At 38.6% G+C, this 20,628-nt stretch overlaps 1 protein-coding gene across 2 annotated transcripts in view; it reads left to right on the forward strand.

Moving 5' to 3' along the window:
- Positions 1–20,628, forward strand: part of MCC (MCC regulator of WNT signaling pathway) — a 238,381-nt gene that overhangs the window by 163,665 nt on the left and 54,088 nt on the right. For both annotated transcript variants that reach the window (XM_063129519.1, XM_063129520.1), the window contains 2 exons: positions 5,265–5,407; positions 17,529–17,692. In XM_063129519.1, coding sequence (XP_062985589.1) covers positions 5,265–5,407; positions 17,529–17,692 — 307 coding nt within the window. The remainder of the gene's footprint in view (positions 1–5,264; positions 5,408–17,528; positions 17,693–20,628) is intronic.

Consider the following 20,628-nt stretch of genomic DNA (forward strand, 5'->3'; position numbering starts at 1 on the left):
AGGTTTGGATCACCTGTATGAAATTGAAGGATTAGTCAATGAAACATATTAGTTGTTACAGTTGTAGACTATGCAGTTAAGTCTCCATCAGACCAATTAGCTAACCAATATGTAGGTGTTTTAAGATCATGTTAGCTCCTAATTTGCTCATGATACTCATTATATTGTCATCCCAAATTAGATGAAAGCAATAACTTGGTGGTAAACTACTGAATTTTTATGCTTGTATATTATGTATTTTGTGACATACATTTGCTACAGGGAGAGTGTTTCCCTATCTATCTCTACTAAGAAAGTATGTTTCATTCTCCATTCAATACTTTATCCATACTGCATAGGAGATAAATCATTTAATCTGACAAAATTTATCTTTTAGAAGGGAGGAAAAAGTTGCACATTCAGTGGAAAGATTGATCAGAACTGTTTGGCACACTGTCACCCAGCCTTTATGGTACAGAACTAAAAATGGAAACTGCCTATTTATGAGAAGATCTGACAAAAATATTAACATAAAAATACTTGTAGCAAACCCTATATTCACAGAGGACCCTCACACCTGAGGACATCAAAGTGCTTTAGCAGCACTAATTAAAACAGAACAAATGTTGGAAAACAACCAATGCCTAGATTGTGTTTGGGCCATGAGAGAATTACCGTACACACAACACCCTGTCAACACCCCAGCTGAATTCCATAGTGGAGACAAGGGTAGGGGGGAAATGTATCCATGTGTCACTTCTATAATTTATTTTTATTTTTTTGCATTATGTTTAATGGAGGGAAGCAAATATAAATGCTACACTGAACTGCCTTCTTTGTTTCCCTTTTATAATCCATTATGTATCAGGGTAAGTCATTGCCCTGATTTAAAGCAGGAGTTGGTTGTTGTGTTGTGATCAAATGGCAACAGAATCCACCAGCTAAACAAGGAACTAAACTCTGCTGCCAATCGCTGAGAGAATCCTGTAATGGTTAGGCCACCATATGGAGATCATTCACCTGCATCCAAAGACCATGACAGGCCTGGCCATCTAACTGTGTTTCAAGATACATTTATTGGGCACACTATAAATCAATGCTGTTGCAGAGAGGACTCTTGGTTGATTGAATAGTGGATTAAGATTTTTATCCTAGCCTTCGATCACCCAGAGAGCTTCAAGTATTGGGCGGTATAAAAATGAAATAAATAAAAGAAATTATACTCAAGACAGAGTAAAACAAAAGTTTTAAAGCCTGCAAAAATAAAAAATATCTTGGCCTGGCACAGGAATGACACCAAAGTAGGCACCAAGAAAGCTTGTCTAGAGAGAGCATTCCAGTGTTCTTAAGGGCAGCCTAATTCCCCAAATGTGTATTAAAATAATAATACACTGGTGTGGGTATTACTCTGAAAGTACCAATTAAAATCTTTGCATTTTGTTACTGTATTGCAAGCAGTATTGTGTAGTTGGACTTGAATCTGAGATGCCTACTTCTGTCTGTTTTATACTTATTGAGTAGCCTCAGACAAATTGTTCTTGGCCTCTATGTCCATTGATCAATGGAAGTCAGTTTCAGCTCTGTGATTTTTGTGATGTAAACTGTGCTTGTTAAATTTGCATTGTTTAAAGTGATCTGTTTTAATCATGTATATTGTCTACATTGAAGACCTTTTTAGGTCCACTAAGGGCACAATCCTATTCAACTTGGGAGCATCCCAGGGACTGTAGGGTATTTTAGATTCCCTTTGCAGATGCTATAGATGCTACTACAACATGGGGAAGGGAGGGGGAATCTGACATTGCATTCCTCCTGTCTCCGCCTCCTCACAGCCACTATGGAAAGAACTGTGATGGCCGCTTTCCAAAGTTGCAACAGCACTCAAACGACCTCATAAAGATTGAAAAGGGTGTGTGCAGGGAAGGAGAGGCCAGGAACTGCATAATCCCATGGCCTCTCTGTTGCCTGGCTCCACACATCCCCAGTAAGTGAGCTAGACAGGCTCAGAGGCCCAGTTAAGTGGGAGGGGGATATTTAGAGGGGGGAAAGAGGGCAAAATCGTCTCCATTGCTCCTCCTGCTCTACAAGCATTATCCTGGCAAGGCATAGAATTTTCGAAAGTCTCCGTAATCAGACACTTCTGTCTAGCAGGAGCATAATCCATAGGATTGTATTTTTAGGCTGCAATCCTATACACACTTACCTGGGAATAAACTCAATTACATTCTATCAGATTTACATCTGAGTCGACATGTATAGCATTGCACTTTAAGAAAAGGTAATGGGTGAAAACAGGATAGTGGAACACATGTTTCATGTTTATAAAGTAAGGGGATTTTATATTGACTTTTTAAAAAAGTATTTATTTATTTTATTTTATTTTATTTATTTATTTATTACATTTTTATACCGCCCAATAGCTGAAGCTCTCTGGGCGGTTCACAAAAATTAAAACTCTCATAAACATAGGGAGTATGTTAAATTTCAACTGAACTAGAATAGTTTTGAAAAAGAAATATCTTAAACTGACTCCATAAAATGAAAGCAGGGAGAAACATAACCCTAAAACAAGCCATGGATTATTTGAGGGTTGTCTAAATTAAATTAAACCACAGTGCAGCGTTGTATCATGTGAGCCAGGTCGCTGGTTGGTGTTGTTTAAATAAATAAGAAACAGATGTAGGATATATCTTGCATTTGACATGAGTAATCAACAGTTTGCAGGAGCAATTTCCTCTTATTATGTATACGTGTATTTCTCTGTTCACAGGGCAGTTTTGAACGTTTAGCCGCAGCCAATGGGCACTTTGTAACATTTGTTTTCACAGGGGAGAAAAGTAGCTAACAGTGCTTCATAGTTTGGATTTAAATCTGTTTGGCTAAAAATAATATCAAACAAAGTTCACCACAGCTTGTGAGTACAAGTGTTGGCATTATGACTAGCCCACCCCCTTTCCACTCAGAGATAATTCAGGTTTTAAAATGAAGGGCTAATTACAGAGAATTGACATAAATGAGCAAACAAATTACCCTTCTGACCAAAAACAGACCGCTCTTTCCCTGCATGGTAATTGTTTTTTGTCTATAGCTAATTATTGTTGGCTTCTGTTGTGCCTAATAATTAACTTATTCATAGAACATTAATTCACATTTCATTATCTTGTACTTTAATTTATGCTATTTAGAGTTTGGTTCTCTCGCCTGCTTTAACATGTATTGTATAGCATCGTCAAATATTGCTTTGATCTGAACTTATCGTAGCCATTTAGTATGTTTTGAATATCTGTTTGGTGCTGCTTCTCAGTTGAATTTAGTTCCCTTAATCATTCAAAAATGGTAATTTCAAGGAGTCTAAATGCAGGTGTATGCAGTGCAGTGTAATGGGCAAGCAGTCATTTTATATTTTCCTTTTGACTTGACCTTGATATTAATGGCTTCATCTCTCTGTCACCTTAAAGCCAGTTAAGATGTTACTGCAACTGGCTGAATGTTACTTTTACTGTAACTAGATAGAAATGACAGCACACACAAGTAGGGGACCTGTCAGCATTGTGAAGTGGGAGGAGAGACTCAAAGAAAATTACAGCTCTTCTTCTGTGACTAGAAAAGCTATCAGAGGTTTATAATCATGGAGGAGGAAGGGCTGTGGTCTTCTACAAGTCCCTCCTCCTCTGCCTTGATATCATATAAGTAGTGCAATTAAACCACCTATGAGCAGTCATTGTGAGTCAATAGTGATTGTATTGCACTGGAACTAAGCAATAATGGACACTTCAAACATATTTAGACCTAACAGGGCACAAACTTCTCCAGCATGCACAAAGAATTGCAATAAGTGGGAATCCTGCAAGGTGGCTTTTGCAAACTCTCTCAACTCATTGTAGTGAGAACTTGTACACAAAGATTTTCCAGGAGGTTGTTTCCTTCTTGTACTTGCTAGATGTGCTACACATTTAAAAAATTGCTTTTAGCAGAGTTATACCACATGGTTACTGAAATATCCAGTACTGGGATTTCTGGAAAAAATTGCATTGGAAATTTTTCTACTGCCCAAAAATAAATGGAGATGTGATTTGGCCTATTTATTTGACTTGTATTTAGTAACCAAAACCCTTTTTGAAGCCATGCCTGTTTTATGTGTTGTGTAAATGCAACCTTGGGTTCCTTGGAGGAAAAATGGAGGGATATAAATGTAATAAATAAATAAATAATAAAATAAATAAATATCTGAAAAGTTTTTCTGATAACCAAGGTAGTTGAACTGCAATATTTGATTGGGGGTGGGGGTTAGGAATCCATATAGTGCACTTACTTGGCAGTCTCACCAGTGAAGACAGCAGCTCTGAAGACAGAAGCATGGCCACATCCAAAGCCCTGCAGGGTTCATGCCAGAAGACAACAGTGAGGGAGTTCTCCCTGCTCCCTTCCTTTCTGTTCAGGAGGGATTTCTTTTAATGACCTGTTTCCCTCCTGCAGCAACCAATGGGAGAGCAATTATTTATGCCAGTTCCAGAGCAGGCGTAACCCCCGCCCCAAGTTTGGGGAACAGGAGGGCTTTGGATCATGAGCTCCAAAGCCATTTCTGGTCTCCCCACACCATACTTCTGATCTGCCCCCTTGTTACCTTTCCAAGCACCAAACCTCTGATATCAGAGAGGTAAGAGATGCAGAAGTTTCCATGAGGGCTGAAGGGGATTTCTGAGGTCAACTCTCCCCCTCTAAGGTTGGACCTCTCTCTAAGCCCTTGGAGAGATGATCCAAAAATTTATTTGGCTGTTAGGGTGCCTTCCCATAGTGGTGCAGCCTTAATGCATTTAAATGTTATATTTAAATTCAAAGATGTATTTAGGAAAAAATGTTGGAATATTTGTAAATATTTTAAGACATGATAACACAGTTCCCCTAAATGTTAAGGGGACAAATGAAGGCACTAAAAACTGTAAACATATTAATTTTAGCATGCCTGAAGATTATTATTATTATTTATTTATATAGCTCTGTGCTCATAAATATATGTGCTTCCTAGATTTATTATTATTATTAATTTATTTGTATCCCACCTTTTGCCCAATACTGGGCCTCAAATATAGTCTACTACGCAGGGGTGGGAGTGAATTTTGTGAGCTTCACAGTCTATATGTTGACCACAGTGTTGTGGATTTTGCAGTACAGAATATCCATAGAAAGGGTTGATGTGTGGATGCTGTGATTATAGGAACAACATTTGTGCTGTTTCTGTTCAGTAGTTGGGGAGAAAAAACACTTGTTTGTTGTTCACTCCTCAGGGAAGAAGATGAATATTCAGAACTGCGTTCAGAACTTAGTCACAGTCAGCATGAGGCCAATGAAGATTCCCACAGCATGGACCAAGATCAAACGTCTGTTTCTGTCCCAGAGAACCAGTCAACTATGGTTACAGCTGACATGGGTGAGCAGTATTTGAATATGTTTCAAAGCAGCAGCAGAAATCTATTATGACATTTTAAAGACTAATTAAAACCTTCAGAGAGAAGGGAAGGGATATGGTAGCATATTTATTAATAGAGTTAAACATGTAAGCAAGCTCTCCTGAATAACAATACATCATAACAACAAACATTTTACAGCATCCCAGTTTCTTGTTCTCAGCTCTTTAGGGAAGGAATATGGTAGCAGCAGAGGCAGACTAGATGATAAGTCTGTTTGGCAACTTTCATTTCTCTTAATATAGACAGTAAACATACATCACCTAAAATGGGCAAAGGGACTTGATCCTTTGTTTTTTATTTGAGGACTAGCCTCCTTGCAGGGTCTTGTAGCTGGAGACTCACTTGCAGCAGGCAATCAAAAACCTCATTATTAATAGGAGTCTCACTCTATAAACAAATATCTACTGCTGTAGATACTTCTCAGCTTGTGCAACTTGCTCTTCTTGGCTTTTAAACTCTGTCAGGACAAGGCTTGGGAGTCTGAATCTCAGAAATCAATGCTGTTATGAGGGAGAGAATGGTGTGTATTGCCCTTAAGTAGCTGGTGTAAGGCCAAGTCCTGAAAAAGTCAAATCTCAATCCCTCAGTCTGTGATAACTATTGCTTTGTGTCTAAACTTCCATTTTGAGCAAGAATCTAGAGCTGGTGGTTGCCTCTCAGACACAGGTTGCCTTGGAGGATACTGATTTTTTAGATCCAGTCCAGTCAGAATTCAGGCCTAATTTTGGGACTGAAACAGCCTTGGTCATCCTGGTGGATGAGTTATGTCCAGAAATGGATAAGGGGAATGTGACCTTTCAGCTGCTTTCAATACCGTTTACGATGGTATAATTTTGGATCGCCTGGCTGAGTTGGGTTTAGGGGGCACAGTGTTACAGTGGCCCAAGTGATGCATGGCTGGTCACTCTCAGAAGGTGGTGCTGGGGAGTGTCTGCTCTGCTCTATAGCCTTTGTCATGTGGGGTACTGCAAAGTTCCATCTTGTCACTCTTGCTGTATCTACATGAAATTGCTAAAGGAAGTCATCCAGAAGTTTGGTCACCAATATGTGGATGATGCACAGCTTTATCTTTGTTTTCTACCCACTAATTGCAAAGAAGCTGCGAAACTGCTGAATAGATGTTTGGAGACAGTTTTGGGATGGGTGCGTGTAAACAAACTAAAGATTAATCCAGACTAGATAGAAGTATTTGGATAGGGAAATCTTCTGATCTGGATAGAGGGGTTCATTGGTATTGGATGGGATTGCCCTTTCCCTGAAGGACCAAGTCCATAACTTGTACATTTGGTGACTATAGCTAGGAGTCCTTCTGACCAAGTTCAGTTAGCACACCAGCTACAACCCAGTCTAGGGAAATCAGACCTAGATTTCAGTAACACATGCCTTAGTTACATCCAGATTTAGATCAATAAGGTTTGCAGGCACTAGAGATAGGGCTTTCTCAGTGGTGGATGCTACCCCATGGAATTCTCTCCTGAAAGAGATAGTGTTGGCTTTGCCTCTGATTGTTTTTAGGGGGAAGTTTAAAAAAATGTATGTTCTCTATGGTTTTTAACTGAAAATATTTTATGGCATTTGAAATGGGATTTATTTTAACTGATTTATTTTAAAATTGTTTTTCATATAATTATTATTTTTTACAATTCGGTATTAAATTTTACTGTCTTATATTGTAAAGAATACCCGGGTCTTGAAAGGCAGTTGAAAATATATTAAATAAATGAATGAATGAATGAATGGAAAATACAGAAATAAACCATCCATTCATTCTGGCATGTCCATTTAATTTCCACAAGGTGTTAACCATTGATTTTTAAGTGTATGTAGCAATTTTATTTTTCTTAAATATTTCTCATTTATTATTTATTGGTAATTTTTGTTTTCTCTGATGTAGTGCTATAACTGTATAATCCATAGACCACCAGTATTGCAAGATCAAATAACAAAGGGAAATTAAAAAGCAATGTTCTTCCAAGACTTGTTGCTTTCAGAAAGCCCTGTAATTTCTGCACAGATGGCAGTTTCAAAGTAACATTTGGTCGAGCTGTGAAGTGTTAAGGACATTTGTTAGTGTCACAGTGACTCTGATAGTGATGCTTTTTGTCAAACTCCAGCAGGTTTTGTGGTTCCAAAGCCTAGGCTTACAGCCAGCATGTTCTGTAGAAATAATCGTACTCTTGACTCTTAGGGCAGAGTGAATCAGAATGTTGAAGCACATTTTGCAGATTCTGGACTGTCATTAATACCTAATTCAGAGGGGGAACATACTTCTAATTTTGCTGTAACTTATATCAGTCACCGTGCTGATACAAAAGGCTTGTACTCAGACAGGCTTTTCCTATTATTATTATTATTATTATTATTATTATTATTATTATTATTATTATTATTATTATTATTTCTTACCTGTCTCTCCCTTTGGATCGAGGCGGGGAGCAACATTAGTACAAGAATCAACACATCACCATACAGATCAATAAAATACACCAAAAGTTGAATCGGTACAAACTATTGCATGCAGACTGACTCTGTAATATTTCCCCCCAAAATACAAAAGAGAGAGTTGTTGATCATTAGCCATACTTCTGATGATGTGCCACCCACATATGTAGGCTTACCATGCAGGAATTTATTTATTTATTTATTTACTTATTTATTACACTTATATACCACCCCCATAGCCAGAGCTCTCTGGGCAGTTTACAGAAATTATAAAATTGAGAAAAAAACAAGTATACAAAATTTAAAATTTTATAACACAGAACATACACACATAAAGCATTAAAAACCATTAAAAACTAAACATGTGGGTGATTAAGATGTGCTGCCATATGCCTGGGCAAAGAAGAAAGTCTTAACCTGGTGCCGGAAAGATAGCGGTGTTGGCGCCAGGCGAGCCTCGTCAGGGAGATCGTTCCATAGTATGGGGGCCACCACCGAAAAGGCCCTTTTCTTGTTGCCACACTCCGAGCCTCTTTTGGAGTAGGCACCCAGAGGAGGACCTTAGATTTGAATGTAGTGACCGGGTATATTCACGTCAGGAGAGGTGTTCCGTCAGGTATTGTGGTCCCAAGCCATGTAAGGCTTTATAGGTCAAAACCAGCACCTTGAATTGGGCTCGGAAACATATAGGCAGCCAGTGCAAGCGGATCCTAGCTGTTCAACTACTGCATGACCTTGCTACAAAGGCAAAGTTGATATAGAGGGCCTATAATCTCCCGTTTGTTTGTTGATATTAGGGAGACATGATTAATATTGGTTGAGTTCCATAGGGTTATATACAGCCCAGGGAATTTGGAGATGCATGTTGAAAAGTACATCTGCCCAAGGCAAGGTTATAGATTCAGTCTAGATGCTGATAGCTTTAAGAACACATGGGAGGAAAGCTCTGTAAGCTTTTGCTTTTAGGTTTGTGATGATACAGTTGTCTTAAAATCTTTGCTTAATTTAATTTCCTTGGCCCCATGAATCAAAGGGATGACTTTATTTAAAATATTTGGGTCCTGCTTCTCCTGTTATATGAAGCAACTAATAATAATTTTTAAATGGTAAGAAAACATATATATTAAAAGAGCACATCTATTGATTGATTGATTTTTTTAAAAAAAGCAGGACCCCACTTATTCCTTTCATCTCAGAGATGAAACGTCTGCACAAACAAATGGACTTTACACTTCTTCTGTGCTAGGAAGCGGAAGAAAAACACCACAAAGCAAGAAGAACACTGCCAAGATGGCAGTCAAAGTCACAGGCAGCCCACCAATGAAAAACAAAACCAACCTTCAGCTTTTTTTGTCACAATTGGGTAACTGGGACAGGAGAGGGTGTGAAGGATTTCTTGCTCAAACTGAACACATAAATCATTTAATGTAAAATTTAAATAAGCCTGACGTAGCTCTTATATCCAACACAAAGCTGTGAATGGGAGTGGGGGTTTTTTTTTTTGTCAGGTTTCTTTCTTATTATCCAGCCCCTTATATTTCCCTCCAGGAATATCAAATCGTTAATTGTTCAGTATAAGAGATTCATGATGAACACTCTGTCTCTTACAGCTAGACATTCTTTGCTATACTTTTATGTTTGTTTTTTGTTATATGTTTATGCCAGAGCACAAATGCAGTTTCTATTTGGATCTTGATGGCCAGGCTGTGCCATCAAGGTAATGCACAGCAGGGGGATGTACGAATCTGGTCTTTCTGCCGGGCTCGGGGTAAGGGCAGTGTAGGACTGTAGGAGTCATGCCCAGAAGTGTTTGTATGCCCGGAAGCTTGGCTAGAATAAAATGCTATTGTTCAGTGTAAATAGGCTTTGCAACATAATTAAAAGATATAGGGTTGGAGTTAGATTTAGTCATTCTTAGAGTAGACCTATTGAAGTAAATAAGTCTAAAGTTAGTTATGACTAACTTGTCCCATTGATTGAATGGTCTACTCTAAGGATGACGAAATCTGTATCCAATGCATAGAATCTTGAAGATTGTTAAAAAGCAGAATTTGGAGATTCTTTTCTTTAGAAAATCCACCAGCAGAATCCTAATAAGAAAATCTTGACACCCCTCCCCATTCTGAAGAACAGTTTTAAGCTGTTGGAATATCTAAATATCAAGAATGTGGCTATTATCATAGCAAAAATGTAGTAGGAAACCTGCTATGTGATCCTTGTAGATGGTTTTTTTTTGCTGAAGGGCGAGCTAGGGAATATACTGGTCATACTGGGCTCTTTCTTTTGTCCCAGCTACTGACAACAGCAGTTTGTTACTACCCTACTGAAAAACTCAAGCACTCCAAAAATGGAGAAGTGATACATGTGGAGGCCGAACAATATTATGGATCAGTAAGAAGATGGAAGTTCTAAATACCTCTCATTTCAAAAACTCCCAGTGGTTTTATTGTTCTAATAAAAGAAAGTGTCCTCCTTGATGTATAGAGAAGACCTGAACCCAGGTGCATGGGATTATTGCTTTACTCCTCTTGCCGCAATATTTATTCAGGGAATGGTTACATTCTAGTGTCATGCGCCCTCATTTCAAAATAACAATCATTAGTAGATGAAATTCTAGTATTAGATCATGCACCAGTCACAGTGACAATGAACATAACAAATTAAAGCACTTGCACATTCATGAGGCACCTTAACTGTAGCCTTCTAACAAAACAATGGATCATAGAAAAAAAAACGAAGAGTACTAAACATTTCTATAAAGAAATTTTCCAATCCTCTGCAACCCCAGTCTTATTGTGAAACACTCTAAAAGCACTCTAGTAAGACTTACTTATTCAGAAAGGCCAGAGTCAGCGCAAGTCATTTTGCTGCATCAAGTGAAGAATAAAATGGCACCTCCTCCTATTCCATGTACAAAAGCCAACTGGACTGGTAGATGATGGGACAGCATCCTCCATTGCACCTAAAAGCAGCAGGCTAACTTAGGGGGTGCAGAGCACACTGCATAACACAAAGGTATCTCCAATATTTTTCTTTTGCCTCCCAGCATCCGCCACGTGAGGTGACTACCTCACTCTGCCTAATGGTAGGGCCAGCCCTGAAAAATGATCACTCCCAACAAAACATATAAAGGAGCAGGCTAAACAATCTAGGCTCCTAGCTAGAGGTCTAAAATATTAGGAACCATACAAACTCATCGCAATGAGATGAACAATGTTTTTCACAGTGATTACACTTTTATAAATTGAATGGTCCAGTCCCCAAAACAGTTGACACTTTTGTCATTTCATTAAACCTAAAGCCAATTACAGGGACTTTCAACCGATTCAACAGCACGGCTGTACTTGCAGAATTCGATGCAGTTTTCAATACTCTGATAGCACTGTTGAGCAGAAAAGGTATGTGAAACTGCATGTGGAGAACAGCCTCCTATTCATTTTCACCTTGAAGAAAAATACTGACCCGCACAGTTCTGCATCCGGACTTGTGTACACTTCTGCCTCTTCTTGAGGAATAAATATGAAACTGATTCATTGTACTTTATGTTCAGATTCATATCTTTAGCTTTATACTGATGTATGGAGAAAATATCTGTATAACATTTAGTTCCAAAAGACTTTAAGTATTGTTGTAAAGTAAATATGACGTTAACACATTAAAAATACGGATTACAAAACTAGAGTGGGCAGTTTTAACATCCTTTTAGGATTATTACATATGTTTCTTGCAAACAAAAGTAGTGAATATTGCAACAGAAATTTTCAAGGTTTTAAATCAATTATACACATCCACTTATAGTTTTATGTGTGTTTTATTTTACTCTTCCATTTCTCCTATGCGTGCAAACTTTTGTTGGATATACTCATAAAGCAAATTCATCATGAGTTGAAAATGTAGAACTGCACATTGCATTAATGCAGCAACCTCACTGACATACCAAACTACCCTCACATGTCATGATATACTAGGAAATTTAGATATGCCTCTCTACTGCTACAGGCAATAAAACATCAAGGGCTAAAATAGCTAATCTCCCTTGCTGTATGTTGTAAATCCTATGACTGGATTTAATCTACTTTCTCCTTGAGATGTGGGTCTCTCTGGCCTTGTTATAAAGTCCTACTTCCAGGAAGGAAAGCTGCATGAGGGCTAGAACTTAAAATGCAAGAGCTTATTTGTGGAAGGCATTGTCTTGTAAAATGCAACAAAATATGTACAAATGGTTATGGTGTTTCAGGAATGCAGGCGAAGTAAATAGGTTTTTATCAATTCAGCAATCACCTTGGTGCATCTGTGTCTGAGAAATTGTATTTATAAAAGAAATATTTTGCAGCTGAATAGCTGTTAATGCAGAACAAATGTTTTTACGTTGAGCTGATAGGGCAGACTTCTAAAGGTATGTTAAAGTACTGTTTGCATGTGAACAGAATCCCATGCTCTTCTTTTGCTGATCCACTTTGAAAATACCATAGCATTTGATTTTATGAGCAATTTGCTCTGAGTACCTTTAGCCAGCTTTAGAATATGACCTGGTTCGCACATCATGACTACCCATGGATAGCTGTAATTGCTTGGAAGCGAGCAAACATGCCAGCTCCAGATTGTTCACCTGCTTTCACTTTGCTAAACAACCCAGGAACATTCCTGGGTTGTTCACTGTGCTGTCTAAACCTGGCACTTTGGGTTGTTGAGGGAGAAACAACTCATATAATTTATTTTAAATTTTGTACAGAAATACAGAATTAGTGAAATAAAACAAAACTTAACATAAATATCCCTCCTCTCCCCCCTTTCAGGAAATTAGTGATGCTATTATAGTTATTACAAAATATATCTATTACAATATATATAATTCTTAAACATTTCCTTCCTTCATTTGTAGGTCAGAATATATATATATATATCATGTTAACCCATCACATAAGAAATACCTTTCATTATGCCAACCAAAAGGATTTAAATGCTTTTGGGATTTTCTTTTTCCATTCCAATGAGGTTGTATATACTATGAAGCAATGCCAATCTGTATTGAATGTGTCTTTAGATTTTGTTCCTTTTACCAGTCTCATGGTTTTAACCCATGGTTTGTTGTTGGGTTAAAACTCTGGGTTGTTTCTCCCTCAACTCAAGAGTGCCAGGTTAGACATCATGGCAAGCAACCAGGAACGGGGAGTACCTGGGTTGTTTAGCAAAGCAGAAACAGGTGGGAGCTGAACATACTTGGTCATTCCCACACAGTCATGACTTGAACTCATGGGTAGTCATGACATATGAACCAGGTCTGTATCTCCACTCTGCTCTGATGAGTGTCTGGTCTGCAGGATCTAGTCCTTGTCCATTGTGTGGTCATGAAACAAATGGTTTTGCTGAGTAAGATGCAGCCTGAGGTCCGTAGGCATGAAAGATATAGACGCCAAAGTGGTGATCCATTGATTAGGCAAAATGGGACAATCAATTTCCGTATTTCATTCTTGCTTAAATAACAACAGAGACTCTGATGCTGTAAAAGCAGAAAGGCCTAACTTAGATAATAACAAATGCTGCAATTGCAAGTATTGCCATTCAGTCATAGCTGGCAATCGTATTTGGCACAAAGGATAAAAAAAACTACAAAATGTCCATGTCTGCCACAAAAACATTTTTTTACTGATTTTTAGATCTAAAGTTAGTTTAGCATGATATGACAGTAACACCACACATCTCTAAAAGTAGAAACTGTGGAAGGAATCCTATCCATTCTTGTTTTCCTAGAGCCAAATGCTATCCGTTTAGAAAGAGGAATCAAACAAGAAGATTGCAAAACTGACCAAGGCAGATCCGATATAACCGGGAAAGACCAAAATTTAGTAAAAGTCAAGAGATAACCCCAGTGATACAGAGCAAGATCCAGAAAACCAAATCCATCTCCTTTAATTGGAAGTTGCACCCTTTTCAAGGTTAAGGAGTTTCCATTTTTATGGGAAATGCTTAGTATGTTCAGACTTTGACAGATCTCTACAGGAAGGAAATAATCTCTGTTTTTAACTATGGTCAGCTAGTAGCCACATAGTTTCAGAAACATAGGTATAAAATCCCTTGCAGGATGTAACACAGTACCATAATTATGCAAGACCAAAATCTTAAGAGGAACAGCAGTGGAGGAGCAAGAACAATGGAAAACAGATGGGTGAGCAATATGAACTTAATTTAAAATAAAGTCTGTCTGGTATGAAAACGTTTTAAAGTCATTACTCTTCAGTACATAGCAAATAGCTTCCAGCATTCCTAAGCTGTCCAAGCACAGGACATCTCTAGGCTACTCCAGAAAACATAAAAGTAATTGCCCTTCCATAAACATTACCCACTAAATTGAACAGGAGAAGAAAAATCAGAAATACTTGCTTGCCTCTCATTTTGTGTAGTTGTCTTATACTTATCAAGAGGAAATTGCTTATCAAAGGATTAATTGCCATTGAGTCCAGCCCCCCACTGTGTGACAGGACTATATCAGCTCACTCTTTCCAGCATAAGCAGTCCAGGCACTGTGCCATAAGCAAAAAGCAAGATCTATTATTATTATTATTATTATTATTATTATTATTATTATTATTATTATTTATATAGCACCATCAATGTACATGGTGCTGTACAGAGTAAAACAGTAAATAGCAAGACTCTGCCGCATAGGCTTACAATCTAATAAAATCATAGTAAAACAATAAGGAGGGGAAGAGAATGCAAACAGGCACAGGGTAGGGTAAGCATGCACAGGGTAGGGTAAAACTAACAGTATAATCTACTGACTTGCTACTATGGTAATTAGGACAATTGCCATGCCATTGTTGCAGTACTTATAGCTATAACAAATTTATTTATTTATTTATTTATTACATTTTTATACCGCCCAATAGCCAAAACTCTCTGAGCAGTTCACAAAAATTAAAACCATAATAAAACAACCAACAGGTTAAAAGCACAAATACAAAATACAGTATAAAAAGCACAACCAGGATAAAACCACACAGCAAAATTGATATAATTTTATTTATTTATTTATTTATTTATTTATTACATTTCTATACTGCCCAATAGCCGGAGCTCTCTGGGCGGTTCACAAAATTAAAACCATTCAAAATATAAAACAACAGTATAAAAGCATAATATAAAATACAATATAAAAGCTCAACCAGATAAAAACAGCAGCAATGCAAAATTACAAATTTAAAACCATGTTATTTAAAATTTATAGATTGTTAAAATATTGGGAGAATAAAAAGGTCTTCACCTGGCGTCTAAAAGCATATAATGTAGGTGCCAAGCGAACCTCCTTAGGGAGCTCATTCCACAGCCGGGGTGCCACAGCAGAGAAGGCCCTCCTCCTGATAGCCACCTGCCTCACTTCCTTTGGCAGGGGCTCACGGAGAAGGACCCCTGAAGATGACCTTAGGGTCCGGGCAGGTACATATGGGAGGAGGCGTTCCTTCAGATAACCTGGCCCCAAGCCGTTTAGGTTAAGATTAAGATACAAAGTTAGAACAGTAAAATTTAAATTTAAGTTAAAATTAAGTGTTAAAATACTGAGAGAATAAGAAGGTCTTCAGCTGGCGACGAAAGGAGTACAGTGTAGGTGCCAGGCAGACCTCTCCGGGGAGCTCATTCCACAACCGGGGTGCCACAGAGATACTTACAGAGCAGTTCAAGCCATAAAAGTGAAACATGTTACATGGGAAGCCACCAGAAAAGGTACTTGAAGGCTCCTGGTCTGTCTTATTTGGGGTAGGTGGGGAGTATTCCTTGTTGGTCCCAGTAATACTGACCTGGTTTATATAACACAGTGGGCTCATCAAGGGTTGTTTAACCCATGATGAGCCATGTCATGTGCAGGCTACATTTTTAATATGCAAGCCCCATTCAGAAGTTGCCATGTCATGTGAACCCAGCCACCAAGGGTTATTTTAGCGTTAAACAATTCTCACATTGGTTTGGTGTAGGGTAGAGATGTGAAGGCCCGGAAAAAAACTGGAAAAATCTGGAAAAAAACTGGGTTTTTTCCATTTTTTCCCGAAGCCTTTTTTTGGTTTTTTTCTGAAAAATTGAAAAAAATGAAGAAAGAACGGATTACGGGATGTTTTATTTTAGCATGATGAATAAAATGTTCAGATATTTACTTCTCCAAATGATTTCTAAAAACTGTACAGTATCAGATTATTACAATGTCTTTGCACCAAGGACAAACAAGTCCTAGGTTGCAAACTGAGACTACAACTCTCAAATGCAAGAGGAAGATGCATTTCTGCCTCTAGGGGGCACTTCCATGGAAGCAGAGACTGAAACTAATACTGAAAGCTATATTAAAGGCAAAACTGAAGTACTTTGGCCACATAATGAGAAGAAAGGATACCCTGGAGAAGAGGCTGATGCTAGGGAAAGTAGAAGGCAAGAGGAAGAGGTGCCGACCAAGGGCAAGATGGATGGATGATATTCTGGAGGTGACAGACTTGACCTTGGGGGAGCTGGGGGTGGTGACAGCCGACAGAAAGCTCTGGCGTGGGCTGGTCCATGAAGTCACGAAGAGTCGGAAACGACTGAACGAATAAACAACAAATAGGTCAGGAAATGAGTCTGATTAAATTTCATGCATATTCATTGAATCTTGGTCCCCCCCACCATTTTTCTCAGTTCTTTTTATGGGAATGGGGGCTTTATGTCTTGACACTGGAGACATAAATAATTTTCTTTGTTACTAATGTTGGTGGTTTCTTCAGTTGTTTTTTAAAATTGTTTTTTGCCTGCTCCAAACTGGCAGAACCAAAGAGGTTCCTTACAGTTCAGGTGTTCCTAACAGTTCAGGAGCTTGTAGCTCCATTTGTTACAAAAAAAAAGTAAAAAAAGTAAATTAAATTTGTAATAATTGTTTAAATACACTACTTTTAATATACCAAATGAAATAATTTTATGCCAAACCAACTTGGACATAATTACATTTTTATGTTCTTAAAGTAACAAAGTGACTTTCAATCTGTAAAAAGTGCTAATATTGCATTATTTCAATTTTTCCGAAAATGTTCGTTTTTTTCTTTAAAAAAACGGAAAAACCCCAGTTCTTTTCCATGACTTCAACATTTCCAGAAATTTTATATCTTTAGTGTAGGGTTATGCAAGGTTTTTTTAAACTCCTAAATAACCCTCAGTTAACCCTCACATGACACGGCAACCCCTTCTTGGGGTAGCATATTCAAAATGTTGTCCAACATTTGCCACAGCTCATCATGAATTAAATAACCCATGGTGAGCTGGCCATGTTGTGCAAACTGGCCTGCTGTGTTATATGCTTCACAAAATCATTGCTGAAGAGGCCTACCAACCATTGAGCCAAGTCAAGTCACATATGAAAGACTCCTTTGTTAGCTTGTGAGTATCTTATGATCTTGAAAGTAAAGCACATGGCTTTCAAGGCTGCCCAGTTGTTAGTCGGCAGTAAATTAGTAACTTTCAAGATTAGGTTTGATTAGGTTTGTGACAAGAAATGTTTGCCGAGTTGAGTTACCCCTTACAGGTGTACAATTTCCACCCACCCAAAGATAAAGTAATTGATGAATAGCAGGTCTGTCTCTGTGGTGCCTTGTTCTGCATGTCTGACATGTTCCCTTTATTTCACAGATACCTGTAGTGACTTGAACTCTGAACTGCAGAGAGTGCTTACAGGGCTGGAGAATGTTGTCTGCGGAAGAAAGAAGAGCAGCTGCAGTTTATCTGTGGCAGATGTGGACAGACACATTGAACAGCTCACCACTGCTAGTGAACACTGTGACTTAGCCATTAAGGTGTGGAAACATTCTCTAGTTGCTAGTCTTATTGTGCAACTTTTAACGGAATGTAGAATTATTTATACTTATATGCTATCTTTCATCTGATAATCAAAAAGAATTTCATCACTTGGCTCTGATGTAAGTAAGCAAACGAGTGCCTGTTTTATCAACAGTAATTAAACCATATATATAAAACGAGGATGAAAGCTAATTGTTCCCTGCATCCCTGTTTGCAACTTACTCTTATCATCGGACAAACTGTTGTCATGTCATGGAATATTTGTATACTTTCTTACTACTGAGGAGTGTTGTGTTGGCAATACAACAGAAAGGAATAATGCCACTTCAGTGAGAAAAGTGAAAGTCCAGCTTAGTTTGGCTGAACAGCACAGAGCTTAAGGATAGTAGGAAATGGGCACTGGTGGCTGCAACAGGGAGGAAATCACTGGCATTCTCTGGGGCCATAGAGGCCTTCTTCAGGTTGGATGGAGGAGAGGAAAATCAAAGGACAGGAGCCCAGAGACAGAAAAAGAGAACTGAGAAAAAAAACCTGAAGAAAGGATAGATGCAGGAGACCAGCTCCTGAGAGAAACGGAGTTAAAGAAGTTGTGAAACGGAATTGCTGTTGAGAATAGAGTGCTGAGAGAACAAACGTTATGCGACCTACGGATAGGCAGGGCTGTGTGGTAATTGCAAAAAGAGATATGCTAGGCAGGTAGGGGAAACTGAGGTATGGTAAGTTAAGTGTGGCAAGGCAGATTCAGTGCAGACCAATTGCACAATGGGCTGAAAAACAGGGACCTGTAGAAAACGGAGGATACAGAGGTATAAAAAGGGCTAATGGTGGCAGGGAACTGAGAAAACAAAGAACCAAGGAGGGGGGAAGTTCTCATAGGACCTAGAGAAAACTGAATTATGACTAAAGCAGCCTTTTCCAACCTGGTGTTCCCCAGATGTGTTGGATGACAATTCCCATTATAGAATCATAGAATCATAGAATAGCAGAGTTGGAAGGGGCCTACAAGGCCATTGAGTCCAACCCCCTGCTCAATGCAGGAATCCACCCTAAAGCATCCCTGACAGATGGTTGTCCAGCTGCCTCTTGAATGCCTCTAGTGTGGGAGAGCCTTATCCTTCACCATTAGCCATACTGGTTGGGACTGATGGGAGTTACAGTCCAAAACATATGGAGGCCATTATTTTAGTTCACATAAGAATGTAAGAAGCTGCCTTATGCAGAATCATATCATTGGTCCATCTAGCCCAGTACTGCCAATGATAGGCAGCAGCTGTCCAGGGTTTCATGCAAGATTTTTTCCTGCATTACCTGGAGATGCTGGGAATTGAACCTGGGACCTTCTGTTCGTAAGGCATGTGCTCTTCCACTGAGCTGTGGCCCCCTCCCCGAGGGGCCAGGTATGCCTGCTTGTTGTGAACCATTTCAGTAGTGCTCACTTACTATTGTGACAGTGATGGCATGGTATGATGTATAACTCAGCTTTAACATTGGATAGTCTAGCAAGTAATTAAAAGAACAGAACATCTGTAGCAGCTCTCTTGAAAGATATATTACAGAGAATATTAGAAAGAAATCAGTGTATTTGTCTTCATTGGCTGTTTCCTTTGGAGAATCTGTGTTTGATTTCCATGTTTTCATCAATCTTTTTCAGTTGCACCCTGTGTGGGAGATATCCTAAAACAGAGAAATCATTCTGCATTGGCTAAGGGTTTTTTTAATGAGAAACAGAACAGATGAAAAGACCTCCTTGTCCAAACATTAAGCTATATTCCTCGTATGTGCCTTAGCTACAAGAGTTTAATATCTAGTTATTAAAGTCCTCATTTCTAAGTTGTGTTTTGTTTTGATACTTTAAAAAATAACAAATATTTTCCTGCTCAGAGAGCAAGAACTAAAATAACATGATGCTTAAAGAAATGTGATTTTAATTTTTTTTGCATAGAACATTTTATAGGATGGCCTGTATCCAGAATCCTTTCCATTCAATAATTTTGCATTCTGCTGTGTTCTTTGTTGTCATAAGTGTTGTACTTTTTTCCATGGTTCTCTTGTTTGGAAACCAGTAACTCCATTTTGTCACTTCTCTTTTACTTCCCACATCTGAGGTCAAGAGTTGTCCTAGCTGTGGTTACCCCACTGGAGCCTGCCTTGAACAGACAGAAATCCTCAGTAAATCTCTGAGGTGGTATACCACAAGTGTTTTGTTTACTTAGATATAAATGAGATGTAGTCTGTAGGGAAGGATAAAAGAGCCCTTTCAAAAGTTCTATGAAGACAGAAGTCTGAGCTCATGTATTTTGCATATAAAAGATTATTCATATACTTTCTGCCCTTCCTCAAATCCCATCTTACATTGGCCCTGTTCAGACGGCACCATTAACCATGCCATTAAAACTGTTTTGTGGTTAAGCAGCATAGTTAATGGTGTCATGTGACACACGTTTTCCCTAACCATGCACACCTGTTAACTACATTGTGGTCAGCCTCACTAACCCTATTATGCAGCATGGTTAGCAGCACTAAATTTGATTAAAGGTGATGTCTGACACACACCTGTGGTTAATGGGGCTAAATCATAGAGCTTCCAGTATAGAGCAGGCGGAATTGCCCTGGGCGCTCTAGCATGCGGGCTCAATCCCGCCTCCAGACTGCTGCTTTGCTTAAATGGTCAACTTTGGAGCAGCCGACACTTTCAGAATGGCTGCAGACTTGCATGGTGTTTAGCTCTTCCATGGCTCTTCTTTCCAGTGAAAGTACATTGTAATCCCCTTCAATCCATATACAACTACCAGTCAATGATCTGAAATGTTTTTGTTAATGGTTGGCAGCTTATCTGGTTAACAGTGGCTTTGCTTTTTTTAATTCATGAAAGCAGCAGTCTATTTCATATATCGACTGATTAAGTGGAGTGCACTCTGCTGCCCATTTTAGA

The sequence above is a fragment of the Elgaria multicarinata genome, chromosome 6 (genome assembly GCF_023053635.1).
Source record: "Elgaria multicarinata webbii isolate HBS135686 ecotype San Diego chromosome 6, rElgMul1.1.pri, whole genome shotgun sequence".
Taxonomy (NCBI): Eukaryota; Metazoa; Chordata; class Lepidosauria; order Squamata; family Anguidae; genus Elgaria; species Elgaria multicarinata.